This window comes from Pagrus major, chromosome 21 (genome assembly GCF_040436345.1).
Source record: "Pagrus major chromosome 21, Pma_NU_1.0".
In the NCBI taxonomy this organism is placed as follows: Eukaryota; Metazoa; Chordata; class Actinopteri; order Spariformes; family Sparidae; genus Pagrus; species Pagrus major.
Window position 1 is genome coordinate 20,693,617 of NC_133235.1, and position 24,096 is coordinate 20,717,712.

The following is a 24,096-nucleotide window of genomic DNA, read 5'->3' on the forward strand; positions in this document are numbered from 1 at the left end:
CATGTGAATCTGATACATATTGTGTTACCTGTTTTGTACCCTGCTCAAACTTCAGTTAGTTAATCCAGGAAAATGAATTATGTGGATTTAATTCAGCAAGGTCTCAGAAATGATCCATCTGCTGTTGAGCAGCTGGTGAAAGGATAAATGTAATTAATTACTTAACTTTTGAACAGTATTACAGAGAAAAACAGTGCTGTTTGTGTGTCCTCCTGGAAAAAATGTAAAGCAACAGTGTGATATATACCTTTCAAATTATTTTTTCTCTCTTTAGTTTTATTTTTAATTATCTATTCGTGAAGCCTCAAGTAATTGTTGAAAATGACTCTTGTGTAAATGTATAATCCATGTATTTTTATGAATTTGTCACAATGGTAATATATCACTTTGAAATATTACTAATAATATTGCATAAATTAGATTTCAGCCTATAGTAAATTAAATATTATAATATATAATTAAGTGCGTAGAATTCTAGATAACCGTAATCCTCATTATATAAATTACATAGGCTTTCACTGTAATTTTAATTATTTCTTTCTGCTTTTTCCTTCAGAAGTGGACTGATCCTAACCAGACACTCTTATACTAACAAGGCATTTAGTGATCATTAGAACATTTTGAAAATCTTGATAAAACGTTCGTCGTGTGTTTTCTATCTTAGTCATACTTTACAGTAAAATTTCAAAATGTTAACGAGGTTGAGATTTTTCCAAAAAGATAATAAAACCCAAACGAGAAACCCTTTTAGCGAACAGTTCTATTTGCTTGACAAGGCAAGACTATGAAATGTACCCAAATTAATATTACATGGGGTTTTTTTTCTGCCTCTCTCGTTTTTTAAAAATATATTTCAGAATTTACCTTGATTGTAATGTACCTCATTGGCTGTGGTTTTGTTTGTTGGCCTAACTATAAAGGATCTGCTTATACCCTTGTGGGTTGGGAAGAATTAGGATTTATGAATTTATTTCCTCTGTTGTATTGTTTAAACAGCTTTGGTTTAGTTTTGATCCCTTCCTCTTGCCTTTGAGGCTGTTCCACGGTGTCAGCTGTTGACTGATAGTAAGAGAACTGCCTCACAGTGTGAATGAAAGAAAACTAGCGGTTGGTAAACACTGATAAGGGATAAATAGAAAGCGGTCAGGCAGAGATAGTTCTGTGGGAGCCCAGATTGTGTGCGGTCTGTTAAAATGAGATTCTGAGCCTGTCCTTTTTATTCTTCCTCCCCTCCCCTCCCCTGTGCGGCGTTTGTCTGGAAAATCTCCAGTGACCCGGCTCGGCAGTCCCAGGCTGCAGTATTCTCTTTTTGTATTTGTTTTGTTTTCTAACAAGGGTCAAGTTGGCCAATAGACATGTCCCTGATGCTTATAGACAGCTGTCATGACTTCAAGTGCTTACAATAGTTACATTTTGCATGGATTCATGGTTCTGCACCAACAAGCACTGCAGCAAGAGATTTGCTAAAAGAAACTAAATGTATACGATTTTATAACAACCGGTTTTCTATGCGCGTTTATTACAACCGTCATATTATTTACCTCTTTAATCCTTTTTTCAAAAGCTGAGGAGCAGCACTTCCACATCCATCCATTCATCCTCTCTTGCTACTGCTATTATCAAGTCAAGGCTGCATGTATATATCACCAGGTTATATTAATTACAGTCACATAATTAAACATTTACACTCTCTTTACTGTAGACCCTGAGGAGTATAAATCTCACTTATCAACTGAAATCACTCTAAATGACCGTCTTATTCAATTCTTTTTAGCAGCAGCCTGTTCTTTCTAGTAATCATTGATATTTTCTTTTTTTCTTTTTTTTTGGTTCTGGGGTGAATCTATCTTTTTCACCATGTGGTGTATTTACACAAAAAATAATTCAGCCCATTGTAGCCCAGCAGCTAATGAGATTGGTTGTTAAGTGAATGACACAAAGGCTACAAAAAAAAAAAAAAAAAAAGCTTAGCGTTTCGGGTGAATATCACAGTGTCCCTGCACACACACACACACACACACACACAGCAACCAAACACACGCTCTCAGCAGCGAGACTCTGGACTACCCCTGTACCCCACCTCGACATCCTTCTGCTCCGTCTCCTCCCCGACGTCACTATGAGAGGCAAAACAAAGGCTAAAGGGGGCATGGTAAGTCGAGCTCGCAATTCTGCCCTGTCGGACATGTTAACATGAGTGCGTTTAGATGTGGGAGACAAGTGATGCTGTTTGTCTGTGTGAGGATGTGCTGTGCTGTGTAAGCCTCAGGCTCAGTTAAGTAGCTTCATTGGAAGGGGTCAGTAACAGAGATGCTGTTTTATGTGACTCAGAATAAAATCACCATGTAGTACTTTACGTTTCTTAACTTCTGAATTGCTGCTAAAACTTTTTTTCTCTCCATTTCTTTCGGTAAGCCACTCTCTTGCCTTGCACTTAATGTTACGTGCACTTGATGCTGGATTGTATCGGAGCTGTGACTTTTATCATCTTTGCGTCTGTGCCTGTATTGTTGTTGATCCTTGAGTACAGTTGACTCAGTGTCGTCCAAGGATTTATCTAAAAATCACTGAAATGTATAATAGAGCATGACAGCACAAGACAGGATCCTGTTAAGCAGCCAGACTCAGTTTGTATCGATTGCTGAACTGTTAAAATACCCACTCAGAAGTGAATAGATGCTGTTTCGACACATTTTGAACACTGTGCAGATATCGTGTACCTTCCCCTTGGACTCCTCTTTTTGATCTCTGAATAGTAGCACTGGAGCATCATTAGTGATTGCTGTAATACAAAAAAAAAAATGTAAGTGCATTAGCTTATCATGCTCCACTGTCAGGCTGGAAAGTGGGTTAAAGTCCATCGCGTATATTAAACCCTGGACTTAAGTCAAATTTACATTTTGTTAAAGATTACTCCTTTTATTGATGCATATAATCATATTCATGGGCCATCTGCTGATTTGGCAAGCGTGGATCAAACTCACAAAACAGCCCTGCTAACCTTTTAAGTACAAAATAGTCTGGCTTAACTCTGCTCGCCCAGAAGTCTGTGTGTGCGTATGTATGTGTGAGTGTGAGAGATTGTATGGATATTGGATAATACTTAATTTAGATCCTCCAGGCTGCTCATGCCATATTTTATTTTATCATGATCGCTTTGGTAGCAAACCAGGGCTTGTGTTTGAACAACTGAGCAAATAATGTGTGTCTGACAATAAGCAAAGCAGAATCTTGGTATAAGGGATCTGATTAAACTCTTGACCACAGCTCTGAGTTTATACTCGTCACCATGGTCACGTGCAGCACTTCCACCTGGCTGTGATCGGCCACACGGGGCCTCACCTCTCGAGTGTAATAAAACACCACTTAAGGCTTTTCTAGTTATTCCGATAACTGATTTAGCCCCGAACTATCTCCCAGTATGTGTTTCACAGAAATAGGAATTCACCATTGGGCATCCTTACTGCACGAAATACTTATGTTCGACTCATTCCAAACAAAGCTTACGCAGATTGAGAATTCATATGCCAGAGGTAAATCCGAGTTAACACGGATTTATACTGGCATGAGTTAAAGGACTAGAGTTTGTAATCCAGGTGGCCAAGGGATTTTACCATACAGTGGCAAAAATCACTTAAAACTCCCCCAACATCCTAAGCCACTGAGCTCAGTAAGCAGACAGATTGTTCAGAATTGATGACAGCACAACTATATCAGAGCTGGACTCTATGTTTGTGTGTGTCTGCGTGTTTGTGCGAATACGCCTGTGTTTGTGTGCGCATATGTGAACATGTTTGCTTCCTATATATACTCAATTAGTACTAAAGGGGGCTGTTTAGAATAAGACCTTGACAGATTGGTATTATTTTGCTTCAACAGGGTAGGGGAGGTGTATGGGGAATACTGCCTTCTATCTGCATAAACATCAGTAGCATAAATAAAAAGACAGCAACCTCCATTTCAACAGCGACTGACTGATTAGTAAAGTGATCAAAGTCGCTGTAATATTCAAATAATTAAGGTTTTAATCGCCTTTTGTTCGATCACCAGACGCAAAAGATAATGGAAGAAAAACAAAGGTGGGTCTCTATATGTGTGTGGGTTAGGGTGTGTGTGTGTGTGTGTGTGTGTGTGTGCGTGTGTGAACGTGTGCACCCGTGTGCACATGTGTGTGGAGGACAGAGGAGCAGAGATAGAGTGGAGTTGTTTAATGACAGGAACAGCTGACTCATTTAGAGAGAGCAGTGAAAGGTAATTAACCCTGGGAAAACTACAGCTGCCATGCGAGCTGTTCACTTCAGCGCAATCTGATTAGGAATCACTGCTCAAGCCCCTGACTCCTTTCAGACACTGTGTGTTCGAGGTAAACTTTTCCCTTTGCCCCGGAGAGCCCCGAAGCACTGGAGACCTGCCTTTTGTGACGGGGGATTAGCTGGAACGGTTACTACGTTTCTCCAAATTGCAGACCACCTGGTAGCATTCATGCAACCTCCTCCATGAAAGGGCCTCCTTGGGCAGGAACAATGAGCAGGATTACTCTGCTCATTGTTACACCAGGCCTGGAACTTCTTTTTCCCCAAACACCTGTCCCCAAATTAGACAGGTTTGAAAAACCCATGTTCATGACAGAATTCAAAGATTCAAACTAACATGAGAGTGGTTTGGCAGACTGGAGACTTGCCAATGGATGGATTGTCTGCCACTCCGTTTATTATGCTATTGATTCATAGTGTAGCGTAAGAAGATACTAATTTTATTTGTGTGAATATTTTGGTGTTCTTAATTGGATTGAAATTCACAAATAAAATAGCATATCATCTAGGCCCCTTTCATACGATAAGGGAACTAAAAGCACCAGAAATTTGGTCAAAAACAGAAATTGGCTCTTTGATGTCAGAAGAAACAATCTGGACTTGGTGCCTCTGTGTGGTCCGGCTCCAGATGAACTCAATTTAGAGGGAAGGCTTTGGGATGACTTTGGAAGGCGATTACAAGATCCATAAATCACCTCGGCAAAGGTGTCACCATCTGACTCTTTTATGGGACTCTTGCTAACTCTGTCCAATAACAAGTTTCCCCTGTAGTTATGCCATCATAACAAATCATTGAAGCGATAGTGGCTAGCCAGGCTCCTAATTGTCTGTTAAGAATTCTGTGAGCTGTGTTCTTTTATTGAAGCATCTCTGTCTTGGAGAAGTGATAAGATGCCAATACGCTCCTCTATAAAAGTACTCTTTGGCAAAAGGCACAAACACTTTGCTTGGCCGTCAGGGTAGCTGTGAGGCTGTTATATCTGAAATCGCAGTTGACTTCAAGATTTTTTACTGTGTCTGCACGAATCCAGAAACCTCTTTCAGGCAGAGGAATGCTCATAAATTGCCGACAGAATATTTTTCTTTCAGATACATTTTTTTTTAACATAAACAGCACATTTTTCTTTCACTTAATTTGAGATTTTAAACAAACTCATCTTTGTATTTGAAGTACATTCAGTATCTTATGGCCCTTTATTCAACAAAAAGAAAATAAAAATCCATATAAACAAAGCAAATTTTCCACTGCAGTTAAGTGCTGATTAACTGTCAATTTTACTTTGGAGATAACCAATAATTTAGTGTCGTGACATTTGAAAATTAGGCCAAGTTTTAGGCATAAATTAGACCTCTTTGTCCCCTCCCCCCTCCTAAAATGTATCTCAGCTATTATTCTAATGTCCAGCTGGGATTTAGGCAGAGGGCGTCTAATGGCTCCCTGGCCACCTCAATAAAAAAAAGACCAAAATGAAAAAAAGAAAAGAAAAGTTGTTTATCTAAATACTCTCTGAACAGAAGTTGATTTTAATCTCTGAGCAGGGCTTAATTTACTCACAACGGACCCATTTGCATCTCAATGAAAAATGCCAAAAGCAATCGCCTGCTTTCTGTATACACGTTTACCTGCTTTTCCACAGAGTAGGTGTGAGCACCATCCAAGCAGGTATATTCCTGCCAGCTCACCTTTTCCCTCAGCTAAGACTGGCTTCTTCATGTTTAGCTGCACACCTCAAACCTCCTATAGGGAAAATATAAATTGCGATCAGCTCACTGTATCCTCATTACAAGGAAATATGAAAGCAAAAGGTGCTATCTCCTGCCGTTTGCTCTTTATTATACATAAACAGAAAAACACTTAGCATGTAAAATTAATGTGAAAATTATTCCCGGGGTAAACTCTAAACACAGAAGTTACCCCGCACATTTACCCTTTTTTTCTCCTTCCCCTAGATCAGAGTGTAATTGCCAGTAATCAGGTCTGTTTGCTGCTGATAAAACCACTCTGAATGCGAGGAACCCTCTTTGTGTGATGACTCAATTATGCCAGAAGTGGCTCATCAAACCTGGCCCATCAGCTGCTTTAATAAATAAGGAGGAAAACTTGCTGCAGGCGCATTATAATTCCATTCATTCCATAATTAAATCCATTCCAGTTTTAACCCTTCGCTCAGTGTGCTTCTGGAAGAGGAAACAAAAACAAGAAGAGAGGGGGGGTTGATGGTGGTGTGTGTGTGTGTGTGTGTGTGTGTGTGTGTGTGCGTGAGGGGGGGGGTTGAGTACACACCAGACAGTGACCTTGCACAGAGCACCCATCCGTTCCCTATAATTCAAAATGATACTGTTGAAGAAAGGTTAAGAGAAAAAGGCTCGTGGAGAAAAGGATGGGAATCAGTTAAGACGCAGCTCCTGTGTTTCTTTTTTATGTATGCATTGTTTCCACACACAGCCTTAGACAGTAATTATATTAAAAAGAGTAATCTAATCATAACAGTTGGTTGGTTGCGGCACTGACATTTTGAAATCTTATTTTGGGTAATCTCATTTGCCTCTATCATCTCGCCATGTACCCCCACTATCTAAAGGAAATGTAAATAATGTAATTAATTTTATGGTCTCCAGAATCTTACTTTGCTACTCTGGCCTGCTTTATTGGCTCCAAGATGAGGTATCAGCGCGGTACCAGTGAGTTTTTTTTTTTACTCCATCACAATAATGTCTGTGTTAATTACATGAGAGCGTCCCAAGTGCACGGATAAGCTGGGAACAAGGGGGACACAAAGACTCAAGGTCAGTGATGAATATCCACAGCAGCTGCACGGTATTAATATGGCATTATATGAAAATAATCATAATAGCATCACTTACAACAAAAACAGCGAGAGTGTGGTTAGAGTAATGTCAGGAGCGTCGGGGATGTTTTACAGATATTTCCTCTCCACCATCTCAGCTTGGATCCAGCCTTTCTGATAATGGTGCGAGGCAATGGTTATTCATGATTGCTGGACTGGGAAGGTCCCTCTCTTTCTCTACCCCCCAGTCGCAGCCCATTCTCTCCTCTGTGGTGGGAATGCTAGCAGATGGGGTTAGGGGGGAATGGGCTGGGCTCAAGGACAGCTAGCAGCCAGATTAACACATAGAAAATCTCATAGACCCTAAGCATCAGGCTGCCTCCTTTTCCCCCCTGAGAAATCTGCCCTAGACACAGGGAAACAGCCCTCTGAGAAGCATTATTTGTGTTGGACTTGGGGTGTATGTATGAGGGTGGCGGCGGTGGAGGTGGGGGTGCATAAATATGATTCAGCAGATGACGAACCAGCTCAAATAGTAGTGAGTCTTTTTTTTTCATATGCTAATGAAACTGAGTGAATAACCCTCCCTCACTCACCCCCTCTTTTTTCCCCCAGTTTTGTTTTTCTGGGGAAGCGCTCTGTGAGCTATAATTAAGAAGATGTTGTGCGTGTGTTTTTTTTCTCCAAAGCTAACAGAAATAAATAATTCCATAATAAGATCTGTGAAGTGAAGAGGCTTAATGTACTCATTGTGTTCATCCTTGTTTTCCCTCTTGGATGTTTTGTATTAATTAGAAGCAAGCAATTTGATCTCTGTCAAGCAATCAATTTGCATCGTGCTCCTTATTCCATGTGAGGTATTAATGTGCTCTTTCCACCTCTTTCTGACTGCATGCTCACATTCTTGCCTCTAGATTATGAAAATATCAGAATATAAACCTTCAGGAAGATGGTTTAGCGACGTATTATCGATTTAAGATGCTCTAAAAAAGTTAAGAACAGATTTTTTAATTATGTCCGGTGTTTTTTTCCTTTTTTGTTCTAGATAATGAATTACATGATCACCTCCTGAGAGATAAAAAGTGTGAAAGCATCAACCAGGGCGGACAGTGCGGATCTGGCACGTTATCCTACGGAGCGCTTGGAAAACTACAATCAAAGGTAAATACTCCAGTGGGGGCTTAAGTTCTTCATACAAAGTGAAAATAACTTTTGTTAGGGACAAAAAGGGATAAATGATTGTGTAACAGTGTTTTGGATAAGTAGCATACTGAGTGGTGGAGTGTCGCTGCTCCTTTGACCACAGTCATCACAACTCAGGCTGGTTTTTACTTATGCAGGACTGTGGGAGGCTGGCAGATAAATATACTCTTGAAAAGGTGTTGCTGAGTCAGCTTTCTGTAAAGTAGTGGGTTGCCTTTAGTTTTTGTACCTGATAAAACTTCCTTTGAAACCATAACAGGAAGTTGAGAGAGATCTGTTACGAAGTGTGAAAGAACATACCGGTGTTTTGATTATTACTGATGTTAAAGCAGGCATCATGTTCACTGTGTACCTGAGCTTGGATTTCAAACTATACAGAATTAAATGTAAATTAATGAAAGCACATCAAACATACATTAAGACCCTCTGCTTTGGAAAGTATGTAAAAACTAAAATTAAAAAAAATCCTGCTATCAGCCTTATTGTACTTAGTGGTCTTGTGTCTCTGTGTTGACCTTTGGAAAAGTGATCCTTTAACAATGCTTGTTGTTTCTGACAACATTTTATGTCTGTGGTTGGCAAGTATACAAAACTGAATGCCAGAGAGCAGGCCAAGATAGCGGAGGAAAAAGGAATTTAGATGAAAACACACGTTGTTTTAGCACTTCCAGGGACACACATGACATATTTTTTAAGCAGGAAACTGAAAAACTGAACAAAATCTCTGAAAATCATTGTTTTAGTATTGTTCTGTATTTTGACAGATATAAGATACATTATTATATGAATTATTATTCTTGAATAAGACAATTTTTAAGAAAATGTCCCTATACTTAGCATTTCTCAGCAGTATATAAATATTTAATACATCGTTTATAACACACCATAATGTGGCAGTAAACGTATATAAAGTCATTTTAAGTGTTGATAATTATATAATGTCTCTAACAATTACAACTTCATCACTATATATGGATTAATAAACACATTTATCTGCTTATAACTACATTGTAATGTAAGTAAGGTTTATTTAATATAGCAACTTCCACAGAGCTAGCTCACAAAGTGCTTAACAAGTGAAATTGATTAAAACGTCAGACGATAAAAACAGCAAAAGAGAATAACAATAAACAAACAACAGCAGATCAAAACACATACAGATTAAATGTGTTATAAACCATTTATTAAATGCATATACATTATACTGTATACTAAATTACAAAGGGTGAGTGTTACTCTTCCACTTTAATATATCCATGACTATATTCTTTATTTAATTGCCACCATATAGCACTCTGGATGGAAAATGAATGGTACAGGAGAATTGTCACACAATAATAATAATAATGATAAAAAAAACAATAAAGTTCTGAGCCAGATTGTGTTGGGAATGTGAAATAAAAACGTCCCGTTTGACCCTGAATGTATCTATTTGTTCTGCTTTTGTAAACACGCAGCGTCACATGTTTGTCCATGTTGTTGCCATGCCAGGACTACCTGTTAGTACAGCAGAGCATCTACGGAGGCCTTCCTTGTTGTCTTGTTACTTGTCACTCCTTGTTACCTGAATGAGATAAACAGTAGCCTCTGCTTTGTCACAATCTGTTTTGTCATAATTATGTCGGAGACGCACGTGTGACGCACTTTAATAAAAAACAGCAGTGCAAACAAAAGGACGGTTTAAATTTCCAACTTATACAACATGTGAAACTGGATATGCACAGGCATAAGACCCGTTACTCATTATTAGGTGTAGCATTAAGGCTTCTTTATAAAATTAAACGATAGAATGCTGTAATCATTATAAACATAGTATTATTCATTCATCCAAAGAAATAAACATATACAAAAAAAGTAAAACATTTAGGTTTAATGATAAAATACTGTTGTTGTTGTTTTTTTACATTTAAATGAGACAGGCACCTTTAAAACGCCAAATAAAGTATTAAAAAAAAACAAAAAACACCCTGGTAATAAACAAGTGTGAGTCATTGGTGATATTTTGCTTCACTGATAACATCATTTGAACTTTGATTAATGTCCATGTTACAATCTGAGGTTGCAGGATGTCGGAGCAACATTTTGCCTTTCAGAACAACAAATTTATACAAAACGTTGAAGCCTGTCTGTGCTGAAAAGTGTTACAAACTAATGAGGTACATTCGTTTTTACAGAATGTAATCTATAGTGTTTGGGAGTTGTTTGTCTCAATAGGCTGTAGTAATCAAAAGTAATGAACCTATTATGAGCAGGACCTCTGAGGGCCCGGCGTGGCATTAAGAGTGTGGCACATAAAAGGTTTATTAAAGGAAATTAAGGTCCATCACTGCCACACCTGCTCCCCTATTATAAATGTATGACAGGTCAGTGCCTTCAATCACAACAGCAAACGAGAGAGAGGAGTCATGTTTCCCATTACCAGGGAAAAGTAACAGCATATCCTATGACTCACAGATTTCACTGGCCTGTGACCACTATACGCCACCATCAGCCTGGAATAATTATGTTTAATAGGTTTTATTTGGGACCCACAAGCAACAGCCAGCGAGAGTGGATGGATTTTAGCAACTATTTTTGTCTAAACACACACAGTGAGGTGCTGTCCGTACTTTAATGTCATTATTTGGTGTCATTACATTTTTACTTACCTCTGAAACTTTTTTCCCCTAACATTACACTTTATGTGTTTGCATATTACTGATGTTTTAGGAGCTCTTTGTGATGTTGTGCACACAAATTGATTTTAAGGCGCACTGTTCTATGGCTGACTGACAAAAATCAACAATAATCTATAAAGTGTTAAAGCCTTTTTCTGCTTCAAATACAAGAAATGAATAAAAGTGATAAAATAAATACAATCTGTCCGTTTACTGGCTCATCTGTACGTCCCCTCTTTTGTTTACAGATGGATTCTGAAGGCGAGGAGCAAACCCTGAAAGCATGTAACAGTAGCACAGGTGAGTACAGCCTTCAGTTTGCTTTTAGCTAAACGCACATGCACGCACACACATATTCCACTTACCGCCATGGGTTAGGGGTATCAGTTCAACAATCCAACTTTATAACTGTCAATTTTATGTATTATCTTACTGGTCTGAAGAGCACTGTACTGCCATTTCATTATTCAGAGGGGAATAACTTCATTAAATTGGAACACTGGCTCAAATTAGTTAAGGAGTGTGTATATATTGTGTGATTGAAAAACCTCTAGACTGGATATGTCATTATGCAAGTGTTCAGGGCCTCTGAGGCCTGCCTGCGCACGCTGGAGCTATTACTACATCTGGGGAAATTCATGAAAAGTGTTATTATTGGTTGTGCTTCATGGGAGTATGGGGGCAGAACTTGTGAATGAGATTCACGCAGGCCTCTGGGAAAATTGATTTACCCTTTTAGATCATGTTGTCAATGCTGTCAAAGGATGAGCTACCGTTGGTGTCCCAGAGAATAGCGGCCCGAATGAAAAGCTTTTCAGATCAATGACGAGACCACTTCTCCATCCTTATGCTGATTATGCCCGATGGTGTTGTAAAAAGGGAATCAAATCTATTGTAAAAGGCTGCGTGAAGCAGTATTAGCACAGGTGATGTCATCCCTAAAACATTATCTGCAAAACAAATATTTACAGAACATTGTAAAAAATTTTCATTAGCCGAAAAGTAGTGAGTCGCCTTGAAGCTTTGAAGATGAATATGTCGACAGATGCTGTGCTACTGTAGTGGAAATGTAAACACGACTTTTTGTCTGTTCTTTTTTGGCCTTTATTTCACAGGGCTGGCTGAAGGCATCGCCGAGACTCACAGGTAAAATTTTTATGAACACTTTGAATTTTCTCATTTTTTTCATCTTCATGCCAAAAAGGAAATTATCTTCTTCCCAGATCATATATGTTACTCTTTACAAGGGGTTTAACTTGATTTTAATAGTTGGAGCTTTAAAATGAGCCAGACTCCCTCCTTTGTTGACCCTGCTGTGCTTTTTGTCCATTCCCCTCTTCCCTCCAGCCCATATGGGTCCATGGCGAGGAAGAGGAGTGCTCAGGAAGGGGTGCAGGGCGCCCCCGTCAACAAGAGAAAGTCCCTGCTGATGAAGCCCCGCCACTACAGCCCCAGCGAGGCATGTGAAGAGGAGAGCGAGGACCTGGCACCGCCACAGGACAAAGAAGAGCTGAGGAACATTGACACTCCAGCAGGTAAACAGATGTCCTGTTGTTTTGTCTGTTTTGATGAACAATTGACGCTGAATTTTAAAATCCCATCTGTTGCATTCATATTTCCCTCCCTCTGCCATCAGCCAGCAGCCGCAGTCATTGTGCAGTGGAAGTGAAAGACTACACTGCTGGGTCCACATTAGTTGTGTCTCACGTCCACAAATTGAAGTTTTGACAGCTGATCTGCCATGATATTTCTGGCGTGGCTTTAGCCTCTTTTGATGAGGCCAGATTTCAGACCCCTCATCTGTCCTTTTTCAATAGCCAGTCCAAACCCATTGAATCCATAGAATGAAAAACTGAATGGGGGAGTGCACCAGCTCACTTTGATTTAAATTAAACTTCCTCCATTCTTTTAAACTGAATTTTTATTGAAGTTGCCTATTGTGAAAAACAAACGAGCCGTCAACGCTGCTTGGCTTCATGTTTTACTGTTTTATTTTTTACAAAGGCTTCACTAAACCACCGGAACATTTCATCAACAACAGTTAAAAAATGTTTATTTTCACTTATGCCACTGTCCTTTTCAGGAGAGGAAAATGTTTTCTTTTTTCCTAATGAATTGAATTTTGTGCATTTTGGCAACAATGCCCGCGGTGTACATGTGCATTCTCGCCCACTATAATCTGCACTGATTTGGTATATTTTTAACGATGTAACTAAGCAACAAACGTAATTGTCCCTTTCAAAAGCTTTTGTTAGGCCCTCTAACACAGTCTAATACATAATTAGGCATAATGTCTACAGCTCATTATAGTACACATGTGTGTAGTTAAATGGAGCAGGAGAGTAGCTCACTGAATTGTGTGGATTCATTGGAAATTGAATTTATTTGTTTCCTGGGTTCATATTACATTACAATTATCTAAGTAATTCACTGTGCATCATCAGTTTTTCCTTTTGTTGTTGTGTATTCTAGATACTTTTTCAATTTTTATCATCCATCAGTTATCTACTGCTCTATATTTCCCTTATTTGAACCTGATATTCAGTGGACGAGCTTTAAAACAAAACAAAATGCTGCCAGGATTTAAAAGAGAGAGAGACAGAGGGAGAGAGAGAGAGAGAGAGAGAGGGATATTGATAAACAATTTCAGAACATATTTTGCTGTTATTGTCGGATTCGGGGGCTATTTTCTGTAGAAAAACAAAAATTGGAAAAGTGGACTGGAGGCAGTAAGAATTTTTGCGGTGGGAAGCTGGTCATATCTGCATTTTAACAAAAAGGGAGAAAAATAAGCCTCTCGTTTGGTCGGGCCACACTGCGTTCAACTCCAGCCAACTGCAGCCCTGCTGCAGAGAGCTGGTAATGGCTATTCTGGAGTACAAACTGTTCACCTGTTCCAACACACAAACCACCGCAGGGATCCAAGTTTTTTTCCTCCATCTCTTTCCTTTTTTCACTGCACTTCTGTGTCTCTGTGTTTGTATGTGTGTGTGTGTGCGTGTGTCTGTGTATACGTCTGTGTGCTTGTCTGACTGTATGCGGCTGTGTCAGGCCGGGGAGTCCATCTGGATGAAAAACAAAACCCTTGTTGCTTGCCTCATAAATGTAAATACGTGTAACTGGCTTTAATTTTTCATTCAACAGGGTTTGTCTTTAGACACCTCACATATATTTCACAGCGGGGAACTGGCTGTAGCACATTGTAATATTGCCTGAGCACATATGAAACCTGACGTCTACATTTTATAATGCACAAAATCATATATTGACAAAAACGCTTTTTATTAGCACCACATAATTTAAGCTCTTTTTGGTGAGGATTAAGTTTTTGTGCTGCTCCCGTTAATAAGTCGTAGCTGTCTGATAATGCGTGTATCATCATCAGTGTGTGATCTGATTCTCACAATCCATCTCTATCTCAACTTATCGAATCCTACTTTTGGTTCGAGCCACTTAAGAGGATATAGGCCCACAGTCCAGCCTGCTGAAAGTAAAAACCCTCGCAGTCCAAAGAGCCTTAATCTAGCATAAGTTTGAATGGTTTTGGAGGATCAAGAGAGATTTTGTCGAATCAATCCAGATGATAGCTTTCCATTGTTAATCACTGACCATGACTTAATATAATCAGTGGTGTTAATAAAGTGTTGTTTCAGATGCATTTTGAGGGATAACCCTAACCCTCTTTGTCTGTTGCGCTGATCAGACTTTCAGTGCGTAAGGCTTTGCACAATCTTCCGGCTTTCTGCGCATGTGATCTCGATTTATACTAAAAGATAGACGGCAAAAGGTCAACGCAAATTAAATTATTGAGAGCACTAAGCAAAATAAGCTGGAGGAAAGAGAATCCAATCTAAAATTTAAGAATGCATTTATATATATATATATACATATATATGTATATGTATATATTATTAATCTGCAATAATGGTCATATATTTATCATATATAGTATCTTATTACACCCGGTATGATTTTACACCTCAAAAACACACATTATTTCTGACACAGACATTATTAGAAAAGCTCCTCTAACGCTCTAATTTGATAAAACACTCACAATAAAATGATCTGCCAATCTCTTCCTGCAGCATCTGGCATTTTAATGGTCTATCATGAGTTGTTTATATTTTTACACTAAAATGTGATCATCCAGAACATTTAAAAAAAAAAAAATAACTGAGCAAGAACCACATAGCTACTTCCTTTTACAAAACACAGAGTGTAAAGTAGGACGAAAAAATAAATGTAAACACTTCTTCCTTCTTTTAAACATCCTGGTTTTAGGCACACCCTCAATTTTTCAACTGCTTCTTTTCTTACGAAGCTACAGGTGAATTAAAAATACAAATTATTTTCAAAATAAATCTAGATATTTGTATTTTTCACAAATCTTGGGTCACGTTCACTAAGCAGGCCACTCATTTTTATGGGCACTGTTAGCTGTTGTGCTGTTAATGTTTTGATCATAACAAAAATTATTGTCAGGTTTTTGACTGAGGTGTACGGCTGGCTTCTTCTAAACTACATCTTGCCACACAGACAGCAGCGGCTCACAGAGATTTCTCTCTTTTATCTTCATGTTTGTGGTTTCCTCCATCTGTGTTTTTAGGAATCCTCTTCACTTTCCTTGTTCTCCTCCCTCGAAACAACAATTCTGCGTTTTTTAAATCAGTTTTTTGTGCACACGACAACATGTTGCTGCCTAGCCTGCACTTAAAAATACACATAACTAATTAAAAACTGATGTTCGCTGTCCACCCCACAGTAAATCCTTCATAATCTTGTTCTAAATCTACTGTATATTGGGTTGTTCCTCCAATTGGAAACACAGAGGAAGAAGAAAACAATTGTGTTTCTCATCTCTAGGTTTCATGTTCAACTAGCAGACAGAAGGGTCATATATGTTATTCAAAATATACTTGAATTGCTTCGAAATCTTATGATTATCACTTCTCTTGCAATATGTGTTATTATTAATCCTCTAGAAGGTTATAAAAAACATGTTTTTTTCAAGATGTTATTTGTGGAAAAGTAACAAAAAAATCTAAAACCTTTAAAGGATTTAGAGAAGATTATCGAGGATATACAATTCCTATCCTGTATTCAACTGAGGGGTCAAAAAAGAGCATGTTTGGTCAAGTCTTGAAAACACATAAAGTAATATGTGTTTTCTTGTTGTTTTAGATGGAAACTTAAGTGCAATCAATGGAGTTGCCAACAAAAATGGCTGCTATGACGCGCTGGCAGCGAAATCCAGTGATTCTCTCGGGTGGTCGGAAGTAACATCTAACGGCTCCCCGCAGTGTGAGCCGGACACATCTGAGCGTCTGATGGATGAAGATGATGAGGAGCTCCTTAATAATGAAGAAGAAGACCAAAGTCAAGATAGGATGAGTGGTTCACCGTCGCCACAGAGTCCATATGAAGACATGAGGGAGGCTGAATGGGAGCCTCTGTCCCTGTCTGCCAAGGTGAACGGCTCGGGCTGCAGTCCCTCTAGAGCCTCTGAAGACCTTTCAGTCAGGAACAGCCATGTGAAAGAAGAGCCTCACCCAGAATTAGGCGGTCTGATGGGTCGGGCGAGTATTTTTCAGGCTGAGGCTCTAAGATACAGGCCGCTCCCCACAGAGGAGGACAGTGATGGCGAGGTGGAGAGGCCACCTCGGCTGGACGGCTGGGCGCTGGGGCTCCACGAGAGAGGCCTGGAGATGAGCCGAGGGCGGGTGAACTTCAGCCTGTTGGAGCAGGCCATAGCTCTGCAGACGGAGCAAAGACAAGTCCTACACCACGCCTACAGAGAGATGGACCGGTTCCTTATGGAGCAGATGACCAATGAGAGAAGGCACCATCGGATGATGGAAATGGACGGCAGACTCAACTATCATGGAGGAAAAGGTAATAATATAGATGTGAAATGAAGTCCTAAATTGACAATTGCAAAGATTTGTTTGTTGTCTTTGGTGGCACCTATGGTGATAGGCAGTAATTGCATGTGTGTTTTTGGACCTCACTTCCAAAAAGTGGTGTCTGTATGATGTTTTTTTTTTTTTCTAGCAGAGACTGGAAAAAACAGCTGAATTGAAGAGCAAGTCTGTTGCATTAGCTCAGCGTCAGGTTGTCCCAATACCAGACTTTTAGTTTTATGCAACACTGGTATAGAAATGCTATAACTGATAAGCCTTTGATACCACAGCAAAAAATAGTCCTCAGCATGAAAAAATAATTCAGAAGTATTTTTTCTTTTATAAAAAGATTTACAACACGCCTACAATGCTGGTACAGAAAGAGTCTCAGAACACATACCACCATATTTGTAATTGTAGATCAGGTTTTTATATTATACTTTCGATACCAGCAAATGCAGATATCATATCATTTTAAACACATGGTATCGTAAAAGTATTATACTTTTGACATTTGATTTTTCCCAAGAATGTCCCCAAGGGCTTTCATCAGTGAGCCATAGGCTATTGATGAATCACCATTCGTCAATAGATAGTTACTTAACAGACATGTAATTAAATTATATAAAAATCTTTGATATTACTACTTAGTACTTTAAGAATCAAGTGTTATCATTAATGGAAAAAACAGTTTGCACAAATACACCTCCATCCGGCACAAATCAGATAGACCACGAGTGATTTAGATGATTTGGCGCTCAGAAAAAACATAAAAAGGAATAAAAGAAGCATACGCAGGAGGGGAAATCAGAGGGAGGAAATCCTCTTAAGTACTAAAAACATTTTGGCAACAAGTGAAGTAATAAACAGACTAAAATAAAGAAGAACAAAATTTTCTGATGGAATTGCTACTACTCAAAATATTGGATTTTGATAGGAATCAACCGGATATTTAACCATGAGCATAAGTCTTAAATCCTCCTAAAGTACCTCTCATGTTTCCCTCTGATTCTTCAAATGACTGCAGCTAAATGTGTAATCCTAGATGTAATCTTTCGATGGATGGGCATTAAGAAGTGAATGCTCTGTGTTGAACTGCAGCCTTAACTAAAATGACAGATTAATAGATGCATTTTGCGAAAAAAGTGTCTAGCTTTGCATGATATTTCAATCTGTTGACCTATGTAGACAGGAAAGTACACAAGCATTATATGTATATTTCACTTGCTTCTACATTTCTTGATAGAACATTCACGAACACAGTAGCTGTATTATAGTTGTTGATTGTGATTTTTGTTTTACTGTGTCTGCAGATTCTCCACGTACAGATAAAAAGGATATAAAGTGTCCAACTCCCGGCTGCGATGGCACCGGTCATGTGACCGGCCTTTACCCACATCACAGGAGTTTGTCTGGGTGTCCTCATAAAGTCCGAGTTCCTCCGGAGAGTAAGTCACACAAGCATTTCTGTGTATACATGCTGTATAATGTATGATTTATACTAAAAAACTGCCTGTTTTAGGATTTACAATCAGTCACAGTAATTGAAATCCTCTTAGCACGGACCTAAAGACAAGAAAGACCTGCTTATACATTTAGTTCAATTCAAAGATGTTCTCGAAACTTTTCAAATAAATTTAAAGGTTTTTCTCTCTCTCTCTCTATCTCGTAATGTGTTGTAATGTGTGAATATTGAATTCTTTTTTCCCCCCTCACACTGGCGATTGTTAAGTCATTTCAATATAACTCAACAAACATTCAACATTAAACAGTAATGTTACAAAAGGAACAGAAAAAGTAATTAACTTTTTCAAAAAAGCGCATGCTCTTAGACTGGAGGCAGTATTTGCAAATCAAAGGGCTAGCTAACGCAGCATTCAAAAATAAATAGACAACTCCAACAAACTAATTGGAGAATATGTACAGAGAAGAAGTTTCTAAGGATACAGAGCGGACCTTTAACGACGCGTTTGTTTTGAAGAATATAATCAGCTGTCTTGTTACGCTCTGCTTTGCACTAAGCTATTTACATTTCAGCCACATTACAGCATTCCTCACAATGAAAAAAGCCTTTGCTTTTTTCTCCCGTTTCTGTCTCTGTAGGATCTTTGCTCTATAGGCACTAATGTACCAACCAGTTACATAAATCGCCTGAAAATGTCTGAAAGTGTGTTTGTTTTATTTCCAAAAATGCTTCGTATATCTATGTATTTACCATTGTATAATCTTTAAGCTTGATTATGTCTTCAATGTTGAATTATGTTTCTCTTTCTGAGCTTATCTCCTCTCTCTGTCCTCATCCCTTCAGTCCTTGCCATGCATGAGAACGTCCTCAAGTGCCCTACACCCGGGTGCACAGGAAGGGGACATGTCAACAGCAACCGTAGCACCCACCGGAGGTACATCCACCAGAGAAAGCCATTAGAAAATGTGCACCCTGTTCATAGCTGACTTACAGTATTAGGCTAATGTGTTTGATTTCCTCCCCAACCAGTCTCTCCGGCTGCCCCATCGCTGCTGCAGTGAAGGTCTCCAAACCTCAGGACGAGAGCCTGAAGTGCAGACAAACACCTGACCGCTCACCCAGGTATACTGCCAGATAGAGTGGAGGATTTTCACTGCTATCACTGTGGTCACACATGCAGGGAAATAATCAAAGCAAGCATCCAGGAATCATATTTAGCTCTGTAGTGGACTGAAGTTGTAAAAGCGTAACTGAGGTTATGCAAAAAAGTGATAAACACTATTATTGTTGAGGGGAGTGTGGGATATTTTTATTCACTGATCCCAGCTGAGCGCAGAGTCTATTTCGAGCTTTCCAAGCAGACATAAGCAACGGTTGCTGGTCCTGTGAGTTCCTCTCTATTAGAGATGATAAAAGAGCAGAACTCTTTGTTCCCTGTGGATATATCATGGGCAGGGTGCCCACTCCTACTATATTAATTAGTCTGGCAACCTGGCTGTGGATCTACAACACACATCAGATCCCAGACTCTATGTGTACAAAAGCACTGGCATCCCTGAATGGCTTAAAACAATGTCTATACTTAACTGCTTAATATGATAATATGAGCTTGTTGGGCACTTGTTATTTCACAAGTTCTGGACGATAAAATGATTTTTTTTGTTTTTTTAATTTGTCTCCTTGTAGAGCCATCGGCTTGATGAAGAAGTTTGAAATGAACCAGCTGAACTACAGGCTCTCCCATCCAGTAGCAGCTTTGCAGACGAGCCTCACAAAAGACATGGACAAGTACAGCAGAATCCGCTTTGATTACGCCAGCTTTGATGCACAGGTCTTCGGCAAACAGCCTCTGATGGGGACCAACCAGGACCAGGAAATGTCACATTTCCCTGATTGTAAGTCTCCTACATTTTATTTTAAAGTGAATAAATTGTCAGATGTTTTAAGACTGGAGTCTTTGTTTGGGCCATTAAATTAATATTGGTCTGTTTAAGGACAGATATTTTAGTATCACATGAATCAACTCCCAACTTGTTTTCTATGTGCTATTAAGTTTGAACACCTGGTGTGTCAGTAACTAAATTATTCACTAATTATTTGTCTTTTAGCACCTCAGCAGTATCCTGGCTTCCTTGGTGCTCCAGGTGGCCGCATGCCCACCTCTGGTCAGCACAGCCCGCCGAGTCAATTCAAAAAAGAAGACGGTCTCCAAGCCGCAGCAGCGACCGCCGCCATCCTTAACCTCTCCACTCGCTACCGGAAGAACATAGAGGCTGTCGCCGGCCGGCCCTTGGCAACCTCCACAAAGGTAATCAAATTAGACCACTTGGAAAGGTATTTAATGTGGTCATTTTAAAGGAACTCTGATTTGTGTATAAAAAGGGAAGACATCAAAAGACAGAATTTGGCAAAGGGAGCTTGGCGCTCTGGTGGCAGACAAACAAGGAGGTTTCCACTCCATAAAGCTTTAATGTACACAAATGAAAATTTGTGTAATCACATCAAAAGAAGAAATACAATCAGCCTTCTTTCCCAATTACAACTACTCGCATATTTTTTTAATAAAACATGTGGTAGTGTATTTTGTTTCGACATCAGCTGGCATGTAAAAACCCTGAACTGTTTGTCTGAAACTGCATCTTGCCCGCTGCAGATGGCAGAGGATATTTTGCTTAGTTATATGATCCAACATAGGCTGTGTGTCTACACCAGCTAGTCTTTAAAAGCATTTTAATGGATTAAGCCAATCAGCTAAAGGAGTTAACATCTGAAAAGTTTAATTCACACAAAATCCAAACTCTTCTTGGAAATGTGCGTGTATCCAAAATCTCTTCTGCTGTTATCTCCGATGCGGCATTGTGCTCAGCTTTTACCAAACTCACTTCATGATTAATATTGATCACATTCTGTGGGTTACATACGTGCACACTGTACTGTAGATGATTCAAGGTTTCCACACCTACACAGCACAGATCCTTGTCTCCCAGCTTGTTGAGCTGAGAATGTGGCCTTGTACCAGGTACCAGCCCACTGAATGAATAAAACAGTGTTAGCAAGTTAATCATCTGTTCTCATTTACAGCTTAGTTGTCTTGGAGAGATGTACAAAATAAAGAACAGCTTTCAGGTCTGGAAAAAAAAAGGGGGGCCATATTTAGAGTGTTAGATGCTATAACTTATCTGCATATGTATATTACACGTTGAAATATCACACGCCAAAAGCACCAAATAGCTGGCCTTTGAAGCGTGAATACAAGCTGATTTTACTTATTTAAAAATGTGAGATGATTAAATTACATCATTAATGTGCAAAAAGAAAAAAGAACATTCTGAATTTTATTTTTAAGTTGAGGCTAAAAACAAAATCAAATCTAAATAAATCACAAAAAGTCTTGACATTGGTGTTATTTTGATTGGGTACACACATCATCAAACGGCTGGGTAATTAAAGTGGACAGCCACATCCAACGTTCACGTAAATTATCCCCTTTAATTAATTTGAAAAGCTCCCCTTTGTTACAAAAAAGAAAAAATAATGATGTATAGGGTTTAATGAAACATATGCGTTGAATAATTGGTTTCATTTATGGGAAAGGATTTCAGCATTTAATGAGGTAAAACTTTTAATACCATAAAACAGCCATAAGTCATCATGCTATTGCGTTTCAGCGTGGAAACGACAAACACATCTGTCAGCGGGGAAACTTATGCCACATTAAGCTTTTTAATTTTTGCTATAATAATGATGACCTAAAACCAGCAACCCCCCCACCCCCACCCCCCCCAGCTGCCATCTTGGTTGTGTGTCCTAGAAAACAGATGACACAGCTGTCACTGAAAAACTACACACCAGTGATTATTTTTTTGTGTTCAGCAGAATTAACGCTGGCTTAGTTTGGTACTTTGTCTGGTGTGAGATAACCACTGTATGTATTATTTAAATGAATTGTTTGTTTGCTCTGCGTTTCAAGTCATGTTTACAGAGAAATGTTGCTTGGTTCAAGTTTGCCATATCGCTGCTGTCATATTAATGAGACATTGTACTGTTTTATTTACATTCCTTTTAGCGTAATTAGAAAATAGGTTCTATTTTTATCCCCTGATTTATTTGTTTTTCATATGTTAGCAGTGATATGTGAGGCATACTTTTTTTATTCTACCCTTCTACAACATGGTATGAATTGATTAAATGTTGAGGATTAAACTTCTTGGCCTTCAGGACATGCTCATAGAGGTGGATGAAAACGGTACCCTGGACTTGAGCATGAAGAAGTGCAAGGAGAATGTAAAATCCCAGACAAAAACACCTTCGGATGACCCAATGTCCCCTTCCGAGTCCACTCTGGCCAAAGGCGGGAGCGTGCTCATCAGCCCCGCCTTCTACCAGCCGCTGTGTGAGAGAGACAGCTGGGAGAGCCCCGTCCCTGTCAACTTCAGCAAAGCACACGTTTTACAAGACAAAGAGGTAAAAGACACTGACAACTGACACTCTGGATGTCATCTAAAAATGTAAGATGTGACCGGTGAAGGGTGAGAGTTTGAGGGTCAAATGGTGTAAAGTGTCTGCTGTGGTGTTGTGTCAGCGAACAAAGACATTTCACGTATACAGGTGCAAATAAAATTATGAGATAAAAACATAAAAGAACAAAATGGAAAATAATGTTCATAGGAGCCGACACCCAACTCTCTAATTTTCTCTAAAATGCTTCAATCATTTGGATTTCTCATATTCCATCTATTCAGTTTAGATGTGCATATAGATTTTCTGCAAGTTTCTCTGAAAACTCCATTTTATTAAATAAATTGTCTTGTTTTTTTCTGTGAATGTAGCCCAAAGGACTCAAACTCAGTTTTGTTTTTTAAACCCTTGTGTCGTAAAAAATGATAATAGATTTACTTGTAACCTTGTAACCTTGTAAATAAACGCAACAGAACTAATTGTACTTCTCTGTCATTTCTATGATCCATATATTTGTTCCCAATTTACATAGTTCTTCCAAGGAGCTTTTTATTCTCGCATTTTATAGGATTTACTGCCCGGAAATAAGGTGGTACTATTTAATTTCCTTAAATGAAAGTCTAAATGCTGTTTGAATTAAAGAAATACTGAGTTTTCTTTTTATCTATTTACTTTGTTAGCTCAAAATGTGTCAATATGAGCCTAAAAATCGTTAAAGTAGTCAAATTCTGTCCAAAAACTGTTAAAGTATTTAAATTTTGGCTAAAAAAACTCAGGTGAAGTAGTCAGTTTAAGTCTAAAATAGTGAAAGTCATCAAATTTAGCCTAAAAATACTCATGCAAAGTTGTCAATTTTAGCCTTTAAAATAATTAAAGTAGTCAAATTTGATTTAAAAGATTGTTAAAGTAGTCAAACCTTGTCTAAAATTAGTCAAAGTGGTCGAATGCTGTCTGAAAATAGTGAAAGTATTCAAATTTAGCCTAAAAATACTCACGCAAAACGGTCAAATTGTCTAAAAATAGTTAAAGTAGTCAATTTTAGTCTAACGAGACTTCAGTCAGCTGAAACAGTTTTGTCGGTTGCTAAAATCCCCAAAAACCCGGAACAAAATACGAGTGTAAGCTACAGCCCTACTTGTAAGAACATTTATAGTGACAGTCTTTAAGACAAAGCAGCAGCTTCTCCAGTCAGATCTTCAAATCTATAAAATATATTAAATATTTTCTACACTGAGGACTGGCACTAATCTGGTCTCCACATATCATTCTTGCTCAAGGGCCTAAATAAATCTTAACGTGGCCTTTTAG

General features: G+C 38.8%; 1 protein-coding gene across 1 annotated transcript in view; it reads left to right on the forward strand.

Annotated features, from left to right (window-relative positions):
• The window catches only part of st18 (ST18 C2H2C-type zinc finger transcription factor), a 40,367-nt gene that overhangs the window by 11,545 nt on the left and 4,726 nt on the right, over nucleotides 1-24,096 (forward strand). The window contains exons 3-13 of the mRNA XM_073491596.1: nucleotides 8,148-8,263; nucleotides 11,211-11,262; nucleotides 12,078-12,108; nucleotides 12,310-12,497; nucleotides 16,147-16,857; nucleotides 18,179-18,313; nucleotides 19,174-19,264; nucleotides 19,360-19,452; nucleotides 20,017-20,225; nucleotides 20,439-20,638; nucleotides 22,549-22,794. Of these exons, the coding sequence (XP_073347697.1) occupies nucleotides 8,148-8,263; nucleotides 11,211-11,262; nucleotides 12,078-12,108; nucleotides 12,310-12,497; nucleotides 16,147-16,857; nucleotides 18,179-18,313; nucleotides 19,174-19,264; nucleotides 19,360-19,452; nucleotides 20,017-20,225; nucleotides 20,439-20,638; nucleotides 22,549-22,794 (2,072 nt within the window). The remainder of the gene's footprint in view (nucleotides 1-8,147; nucleotides 8,264-11,210; nucleotides 11,263-12,077; nucleotides 12,109-12,309; nucleotides 12,498-16,146; nucleotides 16,858-18,178; nucleotides 18,314-19,173; nucleotides 19,265-19,359; nucleotides 19,453-20,016; nucleotides 20,226-20,438; nucleotides 20,639-22,548; nucleotides 22,795-24,096) is intronic.